General features: G+C 40.5%; 2 protein-coding genes across 2 annotated transcripts in view; one reads left to right on the top strand and one right to left on the bottom strand.

Moving 5' to 3' along the window:
• Nucleotides 1–318: 318 nt before the first annotated feature.
• Nucleotides 319–11731, top strand: OPN3 (opsin 3). Its single transcript, XM_011990032.1, has 3 exons — nucleotides 319–735; nucleotides 7338–7589; nucleotides 10643–11731. Exons 1-3 carry the CDS (start codon nucleotides 319–321, stop codon nucleotides 10904–10906), a joined length of 933 nt encoding a protein of 310 aa, XP_011845422.1. The 3' UTR covers nucleotides 10907–11731.
• A 1580-nt stretch (nucleotides 11732–13311) lies between these two features.
• The window catches only part of KMO (kynurenine 3-monooxygenase (kynurenine 3-hydroxylase)), a 66287-nt gene continuing 59885 nt past the window's right edge, over nucleotides 13312–19713 (bottom strand). Inside the window, exons 11-15 of the mRNA XM_011990026.1 lie at nucleotides 19292–19349; nucleotides 16874–16956; nucleotides 15248–15349; nucleotides 15098–15157; nucleotides 13312–13637 (exon numbers count right to left, since the gene is read on the bottom strand). Of these exons, the coding sequence (XP_011845416.1) occupies nucleotides 13521–13637; nucleotides 15098–15157; nucleotides 15248–15349; nucleotides 16874–16956; nucleotides 19292–19349 (420 nt within the window). The 3' untranslated portion in view covers nucleotides 13312–13520. The remainder of the gene's footprint in view (nucleotides 13638–15097; nucleotides 15158–15247; nucleotides 15350–16873; nucleotides 16957–19291; nucleotides 19350–19713) is intronic.

The raw sequence follows: 19713 nt of genomic DNA, 5'->3' as shown, positions 1-19713 counted from the left end.
ATCTCAGCTCACTGCAACCTCGACCTCTCTGGCCTCCAGCAACCCTCCAGCCTCAGCCTCCTGAGCAGCTGGGACCACAGGCGTGTGGCACCACATCTGGCTAATTTTTCTATTTTTTGTAAAGACAGGGCTTGCTGTGCTGTCCAGGCTGGTCTTGAACTCCTAGGCTCAAGAAATCCTCCCACCTCAGCCTCCCAAAGTGTTAGGATTACAGGCGTGAGCCACTGACTGCCCTTCTATGGTTCCTTTTATGGATAGCTGTTTTCAATAGAATTTCCTTGGGACTATAAGACACTGTTAGCACTCTCTCAGTCTCAGATGCTCTGTAAGGTATTTCCGGTGAAGAATGTATCACGTCTCTTATGCCTGGTTCCCCCGGCACCATGCTATACTTTTCCACTTTCTCTTCTTGCAGGGATTGTTTCCATTGCCACCCTAACGGTGCTGGCCTATGAACGTTACATTCGCGTGGTCCATGCCAGAGTGATCAATTTTTCCTGGGCCTGGAGGGCCATTACCTACATCTGGCTCTACTCACTGGCATGGGCAGGAGCACCTCTCCTGGGCTGGAACAGGTACATCCTGGACGTACACGGACTAGGCTGCACTGTGGACTGGAAATCCAAGGATGCCAACGATTCCTCCTTTGTGCTTTTCTTATTTCTTGGCTGCTTGGTGGTGCCTCTGGGCGTCATAGCCCATTGCTATGGCCATATTCTGTATTCCATTCGAATGGTGAGTTGAAGACTACAGATGCCCCCCTCCCAAACCACATCCAGGGTAGAAAATTTTGTGTGGAAAATAATGAAAGTCTTCCTGTGTCATCAGTAGTTGCCCAGAGGTAGAGCAGTTCTAGAAGACTTCCCATTTGGTTGAATTTTATGCTATGAGTCCCTCTCTGGGAAGATCAATGCAGAATAGCATTTACTGTACATCCCTCTCTCAACCAAAAGAAGGAAAGAAAAAGCTTCTGACTGACAAAATCAGCAACCAAAAAACCCTACATTATCGAACACTCTTAAAATTTAAGAATTTAAAAAAGGGAGTTCCACACTTCCCATAACTTTGTTTATTCAAAGATCATACGAATTTGACTAGAGAACAGCATGGATGTTTTGTTTGGCAATCACAGCAGAGTCATAAAGGGTAAGAACTGACCACAAACAACTTCACGTTGGGTGCCAACAAGAACTTTCCAGTTTGAACTCAAACCCAGTGTGGAGCAGGCTCCATTTCCCAGTCTCTATTTTCAGCCATGGATGTTTCCTTCCCCATTCACTGATTCTTCCAACTCTGTTCTCTGCTTCCGTCTCTAGTCTCTTGCTCACTCCGTCAAACCCCTCTAACTTTCACCTGTTTTTAAAATCGGACTTAGCTACATGCATCACTTTAAATAATTTGTTTCAAATTTCTTTACATATGCCAACTTTGTTAAAGACAAAATCCCTAGATCAGTTCAATCATCTATTTTCTCCATGCCTGTAGTCAAACTGCAAAGAGGAGCTGGAAAAAAAAAAAAAACAACACATCTGTCCACACTTAGATGTCCTCTCAGCCTTGTTCTAGGAACCTTTCTATGCCTGTGTGTGTGGTCTAGTGTCTCCACACTCTGACTATTACACAACCTCACTTCTCATTTTAATCTCTCGCCTTACTGTCTCCTCTCATTCTTATCGAATAAGCCTGCTTCTGATTTATCGGACAAAACAAAGCCATTATCAAGGGTTCCTTTGACTCCTTACCTCTCTTTACACAAACCACTGATTCTTAGACCTCTCTCTCCAGTTACAGGGCGACAGGAGAGGTCTCCCAGGACCAACTCGATTCTGTATTCTGATTGCTCCCCCACCCCCTTCCGTGCCCCAGAGACACCTCTTAATAATTTTCTCTTTCACTTGTATCTTCACACTCTCCCTTACCACTGGTCTTTTCCCTTTAGCATATTACCAGGCTATTTTTTTTTTTTAAATCACAATCTACTTTCAGCTCCCTCTAGCTATCACTTTATTTTTCTCCTTTTTGTCACTGCTAACTCAAAGAACCATTGGTGACTCTTGGTGCCACATTGTCACTCAGTAAGCATGCATTTACCCAATATTTATTGAGCATATAAAATGTGCCAATTTCTTACTGTTAATAGACTGAATGTTTGTGTCCCTCTCAGATTCCTATGTGGAATCTCTAACCACCAATGTGACAGTATTTGGGGATGGGGCCTTGGGAGGTAATTAGGGTCAGAGGAGGTCATGAGGATGGGGCTCTGGTCTAATGGGATTAGGGGATTAGTGTCCTTATAAGAAGAGACACCAGAGAGCTTGCTCTCTCTGTCTCTCTCTCTCTCTCTCTGTCTTTCTCTCTCTCTCTGTCTCTCTCTCTCTGTCTGTCTCTGTCTCTCTCTCTCTCTCTCTCTTTCTGTCTTCCCACGTGTGCATAAATAAGAGATCATGGAAGCACACAGTGAGATAACAGCCAAGAGAGGAGGCCTCAGAATGATACCTGTCTTGTCAGCTACTCTACCTGGGACTTCCCAGCCTCCAGAACTGTGAGAAATAAATTTCTGTTGTAGTTTAGGGAGTTGGTAGTTTAGTAAGTTTATCTAGCACTTATTCCTCAACTTAAGGCAAACTAGTGACTCCTTCTTCTACCACACTGCCACTAATACAGCCCTCATTTCAAGTCATTGATGAGCTCCCAGATATGTGATCTTATGGACACATTTTTATTCCTTTCTAGCATCCTCAGTGTTTGAGACTGTTGACAACTTCTATTTTCTTGTGATGTTCTGCTGCCATCGATTCTAGGGCGCCTTTCTCTGCTGTCTTTGTTGCTGACTCTCTGGCCCCATCTTCTTATGTCTTCCAAGAGCTTCTCTTCTTTGGGCCTCCCCAGCATCCTATGTTTAGCTCTTGTCCCATGCTACACACTGGCCTTGAGTGGTCTTTCATACGGCCAGGATTTCTCCTTCTGACACAAGCTTGGTAACATCTCTATTTCCAGTTCAGGTCTTTCTTCCAGCCTCTAACAGATCCTGGTAGTCAATTGCCTATTGAACACCTCCACTTGGATGGTCCACAGACTCATCAAATTTAACAAATGTAAAGATTAATTTGTCATATTTTCCCTAAAATCCTCTACTCCTCCATTTGCTTTCTCATTGAATAGTCATCATTCCTAGCTACCAAGACCAGAAATTAAGGAGTAATCTTTGACTGAGTGTCATCCATGTCTCCCCCAACACCCAACTATTGATCAGTTCTTATCCATGCCACTTAAATTTGTTTTGTTTTGTTTTGCTTTGTTTTGTTTTTTTTGAGACAAAGTTTCACTCTTATTGCCCAGGCTGGAGTGCAAGGGCAGAACCTTGGCTCACTGCAACCTCTGCCTCTCAGGTTCAAGCAATTCTCCTGCCTCAGCCTCCTGAGTAGCTGGGATTACAGGTGCCCACCACCATGCCTGGCTAATTTTTAAAATATTTTTAGTGGATGTGGGGTTTCACCATGTTGGCCAGGCTGGTTTTGAACTCCTGACCTCATGATCCGCCTGCCTTGGCCTCCCAAAGTGCTAGGATTACAGGTGTGAGTCACTGTGCCCAGCCCTATATTTTTTAGTATATACATTTTTTCCTCTCCCACTGCCACGGACTCAGTTAAAAAAAAAACTTAGTTCTCCTTTTTGAAAATTTTGCTTTCCTCTATTCCATTCTTTGCACACTGCCACCAGAGTAGTTGTTCTCAAGTATTACCTTCAGAAGTTCCACTGTCTTTGTGATTAAAATAAAGCCCCTGGGTGCTGTCGGCCGGTCCTGTATGGCATCTCCTGTCTACCTGTCCAGCCTCATTTCTTGACACTCCCCTCCTCTTGCCACCTCGGGATGCGGCCAATGGTAATATTTCTTGTTTTCAGACACTCACTTGTTATTTTACCTCTCGTCTTAGCACATTTTTTTCTCTGGAACATTCTGTCTCTCCTCCTTACTTGACTGATTCCTCCTTCCCTCACAAGGCTAACAGCAGGATTTTGTTGCTCTAGCCCTCAGAACGAGTTACCCATCCTGTGTACTACCATATCCTCCCTGTTTACCTCCCTCATGGCTTCCACCTGCTCAGTGTGCATCACCCTCACCAAATCATGAATTCCTCAAGAGCAGAGACTGGGTCTTATGTATTTTCTCACCTGTAGTTGGTATAGTGTCTGCATGAGTAGGTGATCAGTCACTATTTTTGGAATGACTTACAAGCAAAGGGCATAGAAGGGGGAAGACAGGAGAAGGGGTGAAAGTGTGAAGAGATTTGACTTTAGCTGCTACCTAAACAGAGAGCTCACTGCAAGTAATTTGCCTCCGTTTCCTCATTCAGAGAGAGATGACTCATAACCGCGATGGAGACATAGCTACACACTTGAGAATGAAGATTCACAGTGAAATTCTTTGAAAATCTACAGATGTCTTGGATTAATGAGTACTAGGCATCAGCTATTTATATGGCCAAAGAACACTTTAATAGAGAATTCTGAAGAATCTGTTTTAGGTGGTTCATTCTTTAGGACAAATTTGTGCCTGTGCCAATCATTTCAAAATTGCTTCATCCATAGCAATTTTGAAAAGTATCCTCAAATGATTGAATAAAGAGGGTGAGGCATGAAATAGAATTTTTTATTTGAAAAATATTTAATGAGCAGAATGAAGGAATAGAAAGTAATGAAACAAAGAGGCCTGATAGAGATAAATAAAAAATAATCATGAAAACTTCATATATATAAACCCAAATAATCTACAACATTAGTCAAGATCTTCTCCTTCTACCAAAGAGGCACTGGGGACGTATAGACCAACATTTATTTCAATTAATTTCTCCAGTGTGCATGTGATTCCAAGATGGATAAATGAATGCTCTGCTTTGATAAATGGTGAGAGGGGATAAAGACTGACTTGCCCAGAAAATGGTACAGATAAAACTACTGGACCTAGATACTAGAGGTTTGGGAGGCAGTTAACTGAGATGTGGTCATGTTACTTGTTAATGGAAACTCTGAAGAGTCAATAATGATTCCAAATATCCTATAGTATCATAAATGTACATATACATACGAGTGTGTTAGTTTCATGTCTAGTCCAAATATAAATAACTACTTAACCTCAAAAACAACCCCACAAAGTCATACGTGTGGAAATGGAATTCAAGTTCTGTTAATTCTAATATGTTTTTTTGTTTAACCTCCTTTCTTCTTTATTCTTAAAGGAGGTTATTGACTTGCCCAATATCACACTGAGAGCAAAAGTGGTGAATCTGGGATATAAACTTAAATCTTCTAATTCCAGATCTAGAGCTTTTATCAAAACTCCACAGCCTTCCTATAAACTCTAGGGAAGCTCCCCCAAAATGATGTTTTGAAAATAGAATAATATTCTATCACATTAAATGAAAGAGTTTCTTTTAAAATAGAATTGCGCACACAGAATAGTAGTATTCGGTTGGTGCAAAAGCAATTGCAGTTTTGCTATTAAAGGTAAACCTTTAAAGGTAACCTTGTTTAAAGGTAAATTATTTACCTTTCTGCACACCAAAAATATGTTCCTAAATAAAAATCTTTATCTGTGAACATTGTAATAAGTTATACTAATTTTACTACAAAAATACAAATACTTTATATATTGATTTTTTTAAGTAATTGGCATACTGGTAAAGGAATATTATTTACCTTTAAATAAGGTTACCTTCAAAGGTTTACCTTTAATGGCAAAAACCACAATTACTTTTACACCAACCGAATACCAGAAATTTAATACCCACTTTTCCCCACACATAGTCTCTCTACCCTAAAAAAATCAACGACTTAAATTTTTCCTATTTCTCTCTCTTCTTTGCTAATCTGAATACATGATTTTGATAAGAATATAGTTTCTTAAATATAATTTTGGATATCAATAATTTGGGAATTTTAATTAAAATATATTTGGAAATACTGTAAGCACATGTTCTAAATGATTTCTTTGGAAATTCTTTCTCTTAATTTTGTTATTTTTATTTTTATTTGTTTTTTTTGAGACGAAGTCTCGGAGTCTCTCTCTGTTGACGAGGCTGGAGTGAGTGGCGCAATCTCGGCTCACTGCAACCTCCGCCTCCCGGGTTCCCGCCATTCTCCTGCCTCAACCTCCCGAGTAGTAGCTGGGACTACAGGCGCCTGCCACCACGGCTAATTTTTTGTATTTTTAGTAGAGACGGGGTTTCACTGTGTTAGCCAGGATGGTCTCGATCTCCTGACATCATGATCCGCCTGCCTCAGCTTCCCAAAGTGTTGGGATTACAGGTGTGAGCCACCGCTCCCCGCCCTCTTAATTTTTATGATAATGCTAGAACTAAATGGTACACTTAGAGTTCATTGAAATGCAGTAAATTTCCCAGCATAAAGTAATCAATACTAAGTATCAACAGTATGCTAACTACTTAAAAAAAATCAATATATAAAGTACTTGTATTTTTGTAGTAAAAGTCATAAAACTTATTACAATGTTTAGAGAGAATTATTTTTATTTAGGAACATATTTTTGGTGTGCAGAAATATTCTTTACCCGTATATTATTATAACACATTTATAATACTAGGAGAAACAGCAAAAAGCAATTTATATTCAAGAAACTCAAAGAACTTTCAGACTGTACATCGTTACTCGTCCATCCCTTTAATGGGAACAGACTGGGAGTAGACAGGCTGATTTTAGAGGAAGGAGTTTTACCAAGTGCTGTTCTCTGCAAGTGAGCCCCTAATGAAGCCAATCGCAAACAAATTTCTCCTGAAATTCTACTTTATGGTCATTAGCAGTGAATTGAAAAACTGGTTTTCCATAAGAATTCACTTGGGGATTAAATTCTCATCAAGGCCAGCTGCAGGCTTCATCGTGCAGAACTGACATGACATGGGTATGCAGTCTGCTTTGAGAACTCCAGAACTAGCACTCTAGAGTTTCCAGGATGGTGGGGAAATTGTTTCCATTTTATCGTGACTCTTTCCGATTGTCTTTTAGAGATTTGAAGATCTAGGCAAAATCATCTTATTTCTTATTAAGTAAATTCGAGAACATTAAAAAAACACTGAAGGATGTAGGAGGCTATGTAGCTCAACCACCGTATGTTGTGCGTGGGGAGACTGAGGCCCCGCAAGGTTAAAGCTGGACTCAGCTACGAGTCTCGGATCAGAAGTCAGCCTCCCAAGGTCCCATTCAGTTCTCTTTCCATTTAGCTGGGGCCAAGAATAGTGTCTGAATATCTGTTATAAAAATAACACAAGAAAGCCATTCTTTTATTTTTTTAAAGCCCTTTCCTTTCTTTCTCCTTTCGGCAGCTTCGTTGCGTGGAAGATCTTCAGACAATTCAAGTGATCAAGATTTTAAAATATGAAAAGAAACTGGCCAAAATGTGCTTTTTAATGATATTCACCTTCCTGGTCTGTTGGATGCCTTATATCGTGGTCTGCTTCTTGGTGGTTAATGGTCATGGTCACCTGGTCACTCCAACAATATCTATTGTTTCGTACCTCTTTGCTAAATCCAACACTGTATACAATCCAGTGATTTATGTCTTCATGATCAGAAAGGTACGCTTTGCAATTAACTGATTACTTTCACCCTGAAGATAGAGTTGGAAATGACAGTGTAATACTTTTACAGAGGTGATTCAGAGTCGATTCAATTAAAAAAACCAAATCAAGAATTTTGTCAGAATGTAAAGGGATCAGGAAGAAATATAGAATATTTCCAAAGAAAATCATAACAATTCTAAGAACTACCCATAGGGATTCACACTTGTTAGGTAGAATTCTAGCAAAATTAATATTTAATTCATCAGAAAATAGTTTATGCCTAGTAATAACAGTAACGAAGTTAATAATACATTTAAAATTCTTACTGCACCGAGCAAGTTACAAGCAAGTCACAAACAAGTTACTAGCAAGTTTACGAAACTCCACAAAATAGGCACTAATATTATTCCTTGTTTTCTTTATGGGTTGTGAATAGGTTCAGAGAAGTTAAATAACTTGCCTAATCTAGGAAGTATTGGTGCCAGGATTTGAACCTAGTTTGCTCAAGTCCCCAAATCCAGTGCTTATAACTCCTCACTTGGGGTTATAGATACTTATAGCAATTGGTCTGGGTTGTTATTCACATGCCACAGCAAATGTCTAGCCTAAATCAATTTGGTTCAAGAAACTTCCTGGGCCTGATATGGTGGCTCAAGCCAGTAAACCCAGCACTTTGGGATGCTGAGGCAGAAGGATTGCTTGAGCTAAGAGTTCAAGACCAACCTGGGCAACATAATGAGACGCCCCTCTCTCTCAAAAAAAAAAAAAAAAAATAGCTGGGCGTGGTGGCATATGCCTGTAGTCCCAGCTACTCAGGAGCCTGAGGTGAAAGGATCTCTTGAGCCCAGGAGGTCAGGGCTGCAGTGACCCATGATCACACCACTGTGTTCCAGCCTGGGTGACAGAGCGAGACCCTGTCTCAAAAAGAAGAGGAACTTCCTTATCATCTGTTTCTGTAGTTGAAAGGTTTTGACTTGATGGCTGTGAGTCATGGCTAGGAGAGCCCACAAAATGATTATTATAAGCTGAGCCTCTAAGTTTCAGAGAATTTAAAAGTTAAAAATAATGCTTAATTACTCCATTGGAATTTTAAAGATAACAAGTCATAATAATAACGGGCAATAATAATCACTGACTTCTAATGCTCAAGAATATGGAAGAAGCGGGCACTTTTGTAGTAACTTTATTATGTTCAGTGCTAAATCCCTCTGCCTCTTCTTTTGCCTTTCCTTTTCTTTGAATATTATTGGCTTATACTCTCCATAAACTCACTTCCACGTGTCTTATTCTCCTCTCACTGACAGTGTTTCTTTCCGTTTTTTGTTGCCTTCAACTGGTCTATTTCCTTTAACCCAGAGATTTTAAACTTGGAGTCCACAGGACCTAAACATTCCTTGAGTTGGCCTCAGAAGAGCCATTGCAACCCTGGAAATTGTTCATAACAATTTTTTAGTATGCACACATACAAATTTTTCTAGTGAGATGGTTTATAACTTTAATTTTCTATCAGAGGATAAGGTATTTTAGGGACCACCCTCTCAACAGGCAAAATAAAAATACATTAACAATTATTTGTTGCACTCTTTCTGTCAGCCAATGGGCTATAAATTACTGCTTCTAGAACTTTCATGTGCGTACCCCACACCTGGAAATCTTGTAATAAATGAATATTCTCCTTCAGTATGTATGGCTGCCCAATATTCTGCACGTCTAACAAGCTCCCACATGGTCCCGATGTTTCTGGCTCCTAGGGGCATACTTTAAACAGGAAGTCTAAAAGATACAAACAAAAACCAATACATAAAAACAACAGTCCTTGTCCTCAAAGAGCTTACCATTTATATGGAAAAGCATTTTTTTTGGCATACATACTCTATTTAACTTTTATCATCATGTTTCTTTAACACTTAACCAAACAATGGTTTAGTGAATAAAGTCTCAAACAAGTAAATATTTTTATTTTTTAAATTTTTGAATCAGATAGAAAAAATAAAAATTTTTAAATGTGAGTATAAACTAAATGCTAACTTGCATAAGATTGAGACTTAAAGAAGGCATTATCAGGCAGTGTTTGCTGTAAAACAAAACCAAGCAAAAAACAAACAAAAAAGACAGAAATCAATGTAGCTATTATATTTTTAATTGGTATTTCCTGATCTGAGAAAGTCCATATATTCACCATTTATTTCACTCTAAATAATGGGGATAACAATTACATTAACTTTTGATGTATGTTTTACTGGTCATGATGGACTGACTACTATAACAAGCAACCCCAACATTTCAGTGAATTAAAACGGAGTTTATTGCTCATTCAGGTCACAGTTCACAGTCTAATAATGTATTGGGTGGAGGAGATGGGATCTGTCCTGTGCAGTCATTTAGGGATCTAGGTCCCTTCCATTGTGCGATATTATGATCTTTACGCGTTGGCCTCCCAATTTCTTGTCGAGAGGAACAGCAGAGAGGAGAAGCCGAAAGGAGACCAAGAAATATTATTTGATGTTGTTCCCAGGACACGGAGAAGAATTATGTTTGTTGATGACATTAGTGCTGTCTGCCATAGTATTTTTTCCCCAACTTATTAGTAATTTCGATAGAAAAAATTCTTCACCTAATTAAAGAAACATTAGCAAGTACACCAGGCTCTAAACTCTGCCAGGAAGAGCCTTGTCTGTTTTCGTTGCTTACAGTAAAAAATCTCTAATTATAGCACAGTGACTGTCACCTAGTAGATACCCACTGAATATCTGTGGACTGACTTAATGTTCAAAATCTCTTAATAGTTGCACCTGTCCTCATAGAAAGTGTGTGCAGATTGAAGCTTGGAGGATTACAAGGTACTGAAATGGTCCTACATATTCTGGTTAATAAGAATTAGAATGAAGAAAAGACATAAAGCTCTGGGGTGATTTAGGTAGATCTGAGCATGACCACATAACCCCTCATCCACACCAGCTAACAAACAAGAAACAACTGAAATGCAGCTCAACTGATTTCCTTGACTATTAATCCAGATAAGTGCCCAACTTTTACTTCATATTCCCCTTTATTTTGTCTCTGCCCAGTTTCGAAGATCCCTTTTGCAGCTCCTGTGCCTCCGACTGCTGAGGTGCCAGCGGCCTGCTAAAGACCTACCAGCAGCTGGGAGTGAAATGCAGATCAGACCTATCGTGATGTCACAGAAAGATGGGGACAGGCCAAAGAAAAAAGTGACTTTCAACTCTTCTTCCATCATTTTTATCATCACCAGTGATGAATCACTGTCAGTTGACGACAGCGACAAAACCAATGGGTCCAAAGTTGATGTGATCCAAGTTCGTCCTTTGTAGGAATGAAGAATGGCAACGAAAGATGGGGCCTTAAACTGGATGCCACTTTTAGACTACCATCGTAAGAAGTGTCTGGAATACCCGTTCTATGTAGTATCCACAGAACTTTGTGGTCCAGCAGGAAATCCGAATTGCCCATGTGCTCTTGGGCCTCAGGAAGAGGTTGAACAAAAATAAATTATTTTAATTCAACGGGTGCTTTACATAATGAAAAAACCACTTGTGGCAGACGATGGGCATCTAACATCATCTTCTAATGTGTTGGAGATTTTCATTTCAAATATATTTTTTAAATTACTCTATTTTCCAAAACACGTAATACATTTTTCTCGAAAATACCTGACTGTAAAAATAACTGTCGCATACACATGTGTGAAGTAGCTAGAACATACTGAATTTTTTTGTACTGTTGGACTCTATTCAGTGTCATGTCCTATGTCGAAGTTATCAAGGAGATAATTCTAGAATGAAAAAGAAAATCCTCTTGTTGGAAACAAAAGACTTTTTATATGTGCACTATGACAAAGAGGAGTTTCAGAGACATCTTTGAATCCTTGTCAGCCTGGAGACCAGCACCAGAGGAATCTACAAGGCAAACTCCCATATATTTGCTTCCCCCAAATTGCTGCCCCTACAGACTCAAAGCTCTTTTTCTTTGTTTTGTTGTTTTTCTAAACATTTACTGTTCTTTGTTGATGCTGTATAAGCCAGGGAGTTCTAAGATGCCAGCTCTTTGAGATTTGCTCATTCCCCTGTATTTCTACCTGTATTTCCCACATATATTATATATATCTGCTAATAAACTTATGTTTGTTTTTCTCTTGTTAATCTGTCTTTTGTTATAGGGGCCCCAGCAAAGGAACCTAAAGTGGGTAGAAGGAAAAATTATTTTTTCTTTCCCTACAAACTAAACATGGATTGTTAGAACTCAAGGATTTCATTGACAATATAGAAAAGAAACACTGAATCATCTTATTGCTCAATTTTTTTTTTTTTTTTGAGATGGAGTCGTGCTCTGTTGCCCAGGCTGGAGTGAGTGGCACGATCTCAGCTCACTGCAAGCTCCGCCTCCTGGGTTCATACCATTCTCCTGCCTCAGCCTCCCGAGTAGCTGGGACTACAGGCACCTGCCACCACGCCCGGCTAATTTTTTGTATTTTTAGTAGAGACGGGATTTCACCGTGTTAGCCAGGATGGTCTCGATCTCCTGACCTCGTGATCCGCCCGTCTCGGCCTCCCAAAGTGCTGGGATTACAGGCTTGAGCCACTGCGCCCGGCCCATTGCCCAATTTTTATTGCTTATATGACTCTAGTGTTTCATCTTCATAATCATGTTTGAAGGACTTCTCAGTGACTCAGCAGCCTGTTAAAGAAGGATGAACCAAAGAAAATGTTTTCACTAAATGTGCTTTTAAAAATCAAGTGTATTGCTGGTTCTGCTGCAGTATGTAGTCCAAGAGTAATTAGTAAATTGCTTCTGAGGGTCTGAAATTGAATAAAATAATGGCTTTGTATTTCTATAAAAGTTGTCTCCCCTTGTTTCCTTTCCACTTTTGCGTATGTAGACATTTAATTTATGAATAAAACCCTTTCCTGTCCTTTGCTTAGTATGATATTAATAGCCTTCTTCTTATCTTTAGAGGGTAACTCTGGGCTGGCAGTGGTGGCTCACACCTCTAATCCCTGCACTTTGGGAGGCTGAGGTGGGCAGATCACATGAGGCCAGGAGTTTGAGACTGGCCTGGGCAGCATGGCAAGACCCAGTCTCTACTGAAAAATACCAAAAAATTAGCTGAGCCTGGTAGCCCCAGCTATTTGGGAGACTGAAGTGGGAGGATTGCTTGAGCCCAGGAGGCAGAGGTCGCAGTGAAGCAAGACCATGCCACTGCACTCCAGCCTGGACGACAGAGTGAGACCTGATCTCTAAACACATAAATAAATAGAGATAGACAGATTAGATGATAGATGATAGATAAACAGACGGTAAGACTTGTATTTGAAGCTGGGAAAATAAAATGAGTTCATTTTGTAAGTCTCTGGAACTCCCCTGAATTCATTATTTACATTTCTGGTTTTATCTGGTACATCTGAGCCCTGTGGTTAGGTAAGTTCCATTCAGGTAATGAAAAGTGCAGTTAACATGCTAGGCAAGTTGTGATTTTTAGTCCCAGGTGTCGAGGCAATGCTATTGTGAGTCCTATTGTGTCTTTTAAAGGAAAGGCATGATTACGGTCTTCCCTGAGGCATCTTGGGCCTTGCTTTCTGAGAAGTGAAAGATCTTAGTCATTGCACTTTTATAGTTAGAATGACTCAACCTGAGTGTGTATAATGTAGAGGAAGTTGCATGTTTCAACTTTTAAAATGTCCCCCACCCCGAGTAATTGCAATTAACACACAGAGATATACTACATTCAGTTTAATTATAAGCAGATCACTATCTTCCATTAGTGAATAAAATATGGCAATGGAAACTTTTCGTGCTTAATTTTGGTCACAGAGAAATCAAGCATTTGTAACCTCAAAACCTTTCTATCACCTGCTAATGAGATAAATTTGTTCTAGGAAGTCCATGGCCTTTGTAGGGAAACATGTTTTGTATTCCAGAGTGAGCTGTTCAGTTCCATGGTCTTCTGAAGTAGTGGAAAGGTCGTGGTGACACGTAGTGCATGAGTAGGTAGGTGCTGCTGATGGCTATCAGTGATCCCAAGAGAAGGAGTGCTTTGTATATCGCCTGTAAGACAGCAAGAACCCTCATTTCATTCGCCCAGAGATTCAAATCGGAAAATAGACTTCATTTGTTTTACCAACAAAGGGGTAAACAATGTCCTCTTTGTTCTTTAACCTGAAACAACAATTTAATTGCATGACCACCAGGTCAGGAATCGATAAGATCAAGATAAAGTCAAGGATTGGGAGCCTCCCTTCTCCCTCTCTCCCAAGAAACTCATGAATCAAGGTCTTCTGTATGAAAAAAATTTAGCAGTCAGCTTTTGTCCAGTCATTAAAAAACCTGTGCAGTTTAGAAAAAGAGCTGTGAATTCTAAGAAGAGTACCACTGTGCTGGAGCCACACATCATTCATTCCTTCTCAGAAGCTTCCCAAAAGTCTCCAGGAGAAGAGTGGTGGCCTGGTGGCCTCTGTGACTAAGACTCACATGGAGACTAAACACTAGCTGTAAACAGTGGCCTGAGACTCTTTCCAGCCTGAGTCAGGTGCTTCCGCACGGCATCCTGGCCTGTTTCTCTCCCCGCACTTAGTGTCCTGCATCCTAACTGCCTGCTGGCATCTTTTCCCCTTTTAGACTTTCAGCTCCTGAAGGGTGGAGGCCCTATTTTATTCATCTTGTTTAGATACATCTTGATTTCTTCCAATCCATTCTCCATATAGACATCTTTCTAAAATTCAGACCTGAGGCTGTTGGCCTCCCTGGGCTCCCTGTTTCTCTCAAGATAATATTCCAGGTGTTTAAAGCCCTGCCTCCACCCTCTGACCATTCTCACACGCTAGTGCCGCCTTCCAGCTCCACTGAACTATGTTTCTCATGTGTCTTCCGCCTTTCCCCGTCCTGGCCCCTCCTGTCCTCCTCGGGGGCAGTGTATCCCTCTCCAGTGCAACTGTCTCTATCCCCCACTAGCCTCTGAGCTTGGTGAAAGGTGTGAACCGGTCACGTTCATCACCACGACAGCTCAGTGCTGTGTACTAAATAAAACTGTCTGTTGAATAAATGACGTTGTAAAATCCCCAAAGTGGAAGACTAGGGAATCAGAATTCCATTTAATGGCATCTCTAGGCCAACTGCCCAAAATGAATGTATTATAGCATTCCATTGGAATAGGTGTTTTAAAAGTGATTCAGTTCTGTCCAACTTTACAAATTAAACTCATAAGAATATTGCACGAAGCAAAAATCAAGAACAGTACATCTTGCTAAAATAAAGTAAAAAGTTGAGAAATATTAGCATCAGCTTCTTTCCTGAGACTCTTCCCTTCAAAAGCTCTCTTTCTTTGCCACCTCCTTGTAATGTTGTTCAGTAAGCACTCTTCCCTCTCTGTATTCAGGACAGTTTCTGTTTGGAAGGCAAACAGTTGGTGTCCCATTATTTCCGTATTTGTCTGAAACAAACATAATCATAATACTATGACATTTTAACACATCACATTAAAAAAATCATAAAATGTAATCTGTTCCAACCTTTTTTTGCCAATGCCAACGCTGCACAGCCTCATGGTATCTTATTCTGGAAAAAGAGACCTGCAGGAAAGTTTAAAAAGTATTCTTGTATATTCCTTAACAGCTAAACAGAAAATTAAAATGAGGAAAAGTCTTCAGTCCAGACCTTACCATGGTATAGAGAGGGATGAAGGTCGATGGCATAATAGCATGAAGAAATCTCCCCATATTCTTCTGAAAAATGAACCAGCTTGAGTTGACATGTGCTCGCATCTACAATAATGAGAGTCTTAAAGAATGCTTTTGAACGAACACATTCATTTCTTACTGTGACTTAGTATTATTCTTCATTCCCACTCATCGCAATGCCAAACACAAAGTAGTCAAATAATTCTTTGTTTCCGTAATGTTATTCCCAATCCGTTTTAGTAAATGTCGGTCATATAGGACATTGCCTTGAAAATGTACAGCAAATACATGAAGCCTGCTAGGGAAGTTTATTTTGCTCAGGAGTCAATATAGGAAGTCTGTTTCAGTAGAGGGTTTGTTTAACCAGATCTGCAGGTAATCTGTGAGCTCAAAGGTTTGTCTAATTTTCTTTTCTTTTTTTTTTTTTTTTTGAGACGGAGTCTCGCTCTGTCGCCCAGGCTGGAGTGCAGTGGCGTGATCTCAGCTCACTGCAAGCTCCGCCTCCCAGGTTTATGCCATTCTCCTGTCTCAGCCTCCGGAATAGCTGGGACTACAGGCGCCCGCCACCTCGTCCGGCTAGTTTCTTTGTATTTTTTAGTAGAGACGGGGTTTCACCGTGTTCGCCAGGATGGTCTCGATCTCCTGACCTCGTGATCCGCCCGTCTCGGCCTCCCAAAGTGCTGGGATTACAGGCTTGAGCCACCGCGCCCGGCCAGGTTTGTCTAATTTTCTGTTGCTTCCTGATTGGTTTGTAATATTGTTTATGGCACAAAGAGATTGTTTAAAGCTATGTTTGTCTGGACCTACTTTTTTTTTTTAGGACAGATACTGTGTCATAGCCATCCTGTTTTTAAAGGATGGGACAAGATACATCAATAAATCCTCCAATATCTTGTAGGACGTCCTCTACCACATCTGATGCAATTTTGCTCAAGCGGAAGTCCAGTTTCTTTCTATCTCCAGGAGAGATGGAAAATAGCTGGTCACTCTGCTTTAAATTTATCTTGTAAATCCTTTCATTTTATTATTTTAAAACTATAATCACAATCACTTATTGTGAACTTTTCGTGTGAGTGGTTCAAAATGGAATTAATGTGTTTTTCTTCAAAGTACTAATCTTCCTGAACGTGAATTTCTTTTTGGTATTATGCATTTTCTTTCTAGTACATAAGGTTCCAAAGGGTAATCAATGCTACTCTAAATATGTAAGTTATAATGTTATGAGTGAAAAGGCCATTCAACATTTCTTAGATTTTCTGAATATGTTAGCACATCTGAAAGTTGTCCTTTCATTAAATTAACATATTACTAAATATCTAAGATAAAAGCATGTGAATTATCAGAGGTTTTGTTACCTCCTAAATGTCCTTAAAGTGTGTAGATAGAGATAGTGTGTGTGGGTCATTGTCACTGGCCACAGAGTCACAGCCCACCCAAGTCTAAGGAATGCTGTGTGTGTGTGTGTGTGTGTGTGTGTGTGTGCGCTTATCTCTAGGTATTCTTATATAGCATGCATGAGATGGAGGCTGAAGCAAAGAAAAAGAAAAGAACATTTGTTAGAATGTCAGTGAACCGTCTCATGGAATAAAGCCAAACCTTCTCACTCACCTCTATGTAATTGTACATGGATAGGTCTGAAATTGCGTGACTATCTGGGATTCTCAATCTTGAGAACGCAGGAAGACACAAACCTGGAAGTTAAATAATACATCTTTCTAAAACCTTCTATAAAAATGTGCTGAACTCTACACAGGTCAAATTAAACAGTGTGTTCACCACCAATGCTCTTGCTATTTTTTTTAAACTATAAATAACCATTCTGTATAACCAACAATCTATGACTATTGATAATACCCATAGAACATTTCCTGTCGTGATTAAATAAAAATTACAACAAAGTTAATCTATACTATTGTTTTATCTTTGTTCTCTAGTGCCCCAAACCAGCGTTGACAGTGTGTTCTTATGCATAAACCCTCTATCCACCTCCAACGTCATGTGTAAACCAGACACACGAGTGCTAGGAAAGGAGGAAACAAAATCTCTCTGGCTCCTGAGCATCTGAGAGACGTGACGGGGAAATAACAACAACGAAAAAAAAAAAAGATGAGAAAATTTGTCCTGGAACTCTATAATCTCTTCAGACCCAGGCATCAGTGTCCTTGGACTTCCTAAAACACCACAGCAAACATTTACTCTGAACTTACTTTATGACAGGCTTTTTTTTTTCTTTTTAAAACTTTATAGGAATTATTCAATCTTTACAACTCTGAAGTTGAGAGTATTATCTCCACTTTACAGATGAAAAAGAACGGAGGCTTCAGAAGGATGAAGTGATGTGCTCAAGATCACACAGTTAATAAGTTGGCAAGTCAGGACTTGAAACTGGGTGTAATTTAAGGTCAGTCCTCTAGTCTATCCTTTACCTGAAACAAGTATAAAATCAGAGGTGGCTTTTGAAAGCACATGATGCTGGGAAGCAGGAAAAGGTTATCCAGTTCTCAGGCTATTGTTTGCACCTTGTTTTATATATGTAATATACAAGCCCTCCAGCCACCTCCGTGGTCATGTGCAAATCAGTCACACGAGGGCTAGGAAGGAAGAGAGGGAACAAAGGCCTCTGGCTCCTGAGCGTTTGACAGAGACGACTGAAAAATAATGGAAAAAAAAAATCATAAAGGAATTGATGCTAGGCACGGTGGCTCACGCCTATAATCCCAGCACTTTGGGAGGCCGAGGTGGGTGGATCGCTTGAGATCAGGAGTTTGAGACCAGCCAGGCCAACATGACGAAACCCCATCTCTACTAAAAATACAAAAATTAGCCGGGTGTGGTGGTGTGTGTCTGTAATCCCAGCTACTCGGGAGGCTGAGGCAGGAGAATCGCTTGAACCCAGGAGGCGGAGGTTGCAATGAGCTGAGATCGCCATTGCACTCCAGCCTGGGTAACAAGATCAGAACTCCGTCTCAAAAAAAAAAAAAAAAAAGAGTTAGATGCAATCTTTGACAGGGCAAAAAACACTGGCTGTCTCTTATACACATCTAGATGTGTATAAGAGACAAGATCAGGAGTTTGAGACCAGCCAGGCCAACATGACGAAACCCCATCTCTACTAAAAAAATAAAAAATTAGCCGGGTGTGGGGGCGCATGTCTGTAACCCCAGCTACTCGGGAGGCTGAGGCAGGAGAATCGCTTGAACCCAGGAGGCGGAGGTTGCAATGAGCTGAGATCGCCATTGCACTCCAGCCTGGGTAACAAGATCAGAACTCCGTCTCAAAAAAAAAAAAAAAAAAGAGTTAGATGCAATCTTTGACAGGGCAAAAAACACTGGAGCTTCTAAGAATGTTTCTGAGGATGTGTTGTAGGGTAAATGTCCCCAGCCCTCTGTCCATGGCCTGTTAGGAACCGGGCGCACAGCAGGAGGTGAGTGGCAGGTGAGACCGCATTCCCGCCTGAGCTCCGCCTCCTGTCAGATCAGCAGTGGCATTAGTTTCTCATAGGAGCGTGAACCCTGTTGTGAACTGCACAGGCCAGGCATCTAGCTTGCACGCTCCTTATGAGAATCTGACTAATGCCTGATGATCAGAGCTGGAACAGTTTCATCCCGAAACCATCTCCCCCAATGCACCCGTCTGTGGAAACATTGTCTTCCATGAAACCCATCCCTGGTGCCAAAACGCTGGGGCTGCTGCTAGGAGATGCAGGCAGAGGGTGTTACCTAGGCTGACAAGGGAGAGAGAGCAGCGTATCTCTGCCAAGCATGGGCACTCTCAGCTTTTATCTTTGAATGAATCACTTTGTGGACCTCCACATAGAAACTTCAAAGGAAACTATGTTTCTTTTTCTGGGTGCTAGTTGTTGCTATGGGAGAACGGTGGCATAGACTGTTAGTAGAACAATACGTAATCCTGGGGAGAGAATTTACATTATACATCAGAGGTCTGTGATCATTGAGGATCAGAAATAAGTCCAACATTAGTCGGAAGAGCTAGTCCACGTCCAGTCGAGAAATTGACCTTACTTACTGAGGTCATTATTGAATTTATCCATTAACTCATCAAATACCAAGCAGTCTTCAAAGCCCTGAAACAAGAAAACAAATGGGAAATAAGAAACTAGAAATAATAATTTAAAAAAACCTTATTACTGATTTTGAACAGACCTTCCAGTGGTGAAGATAATTCATAGACTGTTTATCCTCAGCTAGTACATAGCAGTTGAGTTGTCACATGATATTGAATTATGGTTAAAAATGACCACTGGGCCTGGGCGTGATGGCTCACACCTGTAATCCTAGTACTTTGGGAGGCCGAGGTGAGCAGATCGCTTGAGCTCAGGAGTTTGAGATCAGTCTGGGCAAGATGAAGAGACCCTGTATCTACTAAAAATACAAAAAAATAGCTGGGTGTGGTGGTGTGTGGCTGTGGTCCCAGCTACTCGGGAGGCT

The sequence above is a fragment of the Mandrillus leucophaeus genome, unplaced genomic scaffold (assembly GCF_000951045.1).
Source record: "Mandrillus leucophaeus isolate KB7577 unplaced genomic scaffold, Mleu.le_1.0 Scaffold367, whole genome shotgun sequence".
Taxonomy (NCBI): domain Eukaryota; kingdom Metazoa; phylum Chordata; class Mammalia; order Primates; family Cercopithecidae; genus Mandrillus; species Mandrillus leucophaeus.
Note: the sequence above shows the minus strand (reverse complement) of the source record. Positions and strands in the feature narration are given on the sequence as shown.

Coding starts and splice junctions, on each gene's coding strand:
- OPN3 (XM_011990032.1), top strand. CDS start 319: ATGCTCTGTAAGGTATTTCCGGTGAAGAATGTATCACGTCTCTTATGC. Junction 736..7,337: donor TTCTGTATTCCATTCGAATG/GTGAGTTGAAGA, acceptor TCCTTTCGGCAG/CTTCGTTGCGTGGAAGATCT. Junction 7,590..10,642: donor ATGTCTTCATGATCAGAAAG/GTACGCTTTGCA, acceptor GTCTCTGCCCAG/TTTCGAAGATCCCTTTTGCA.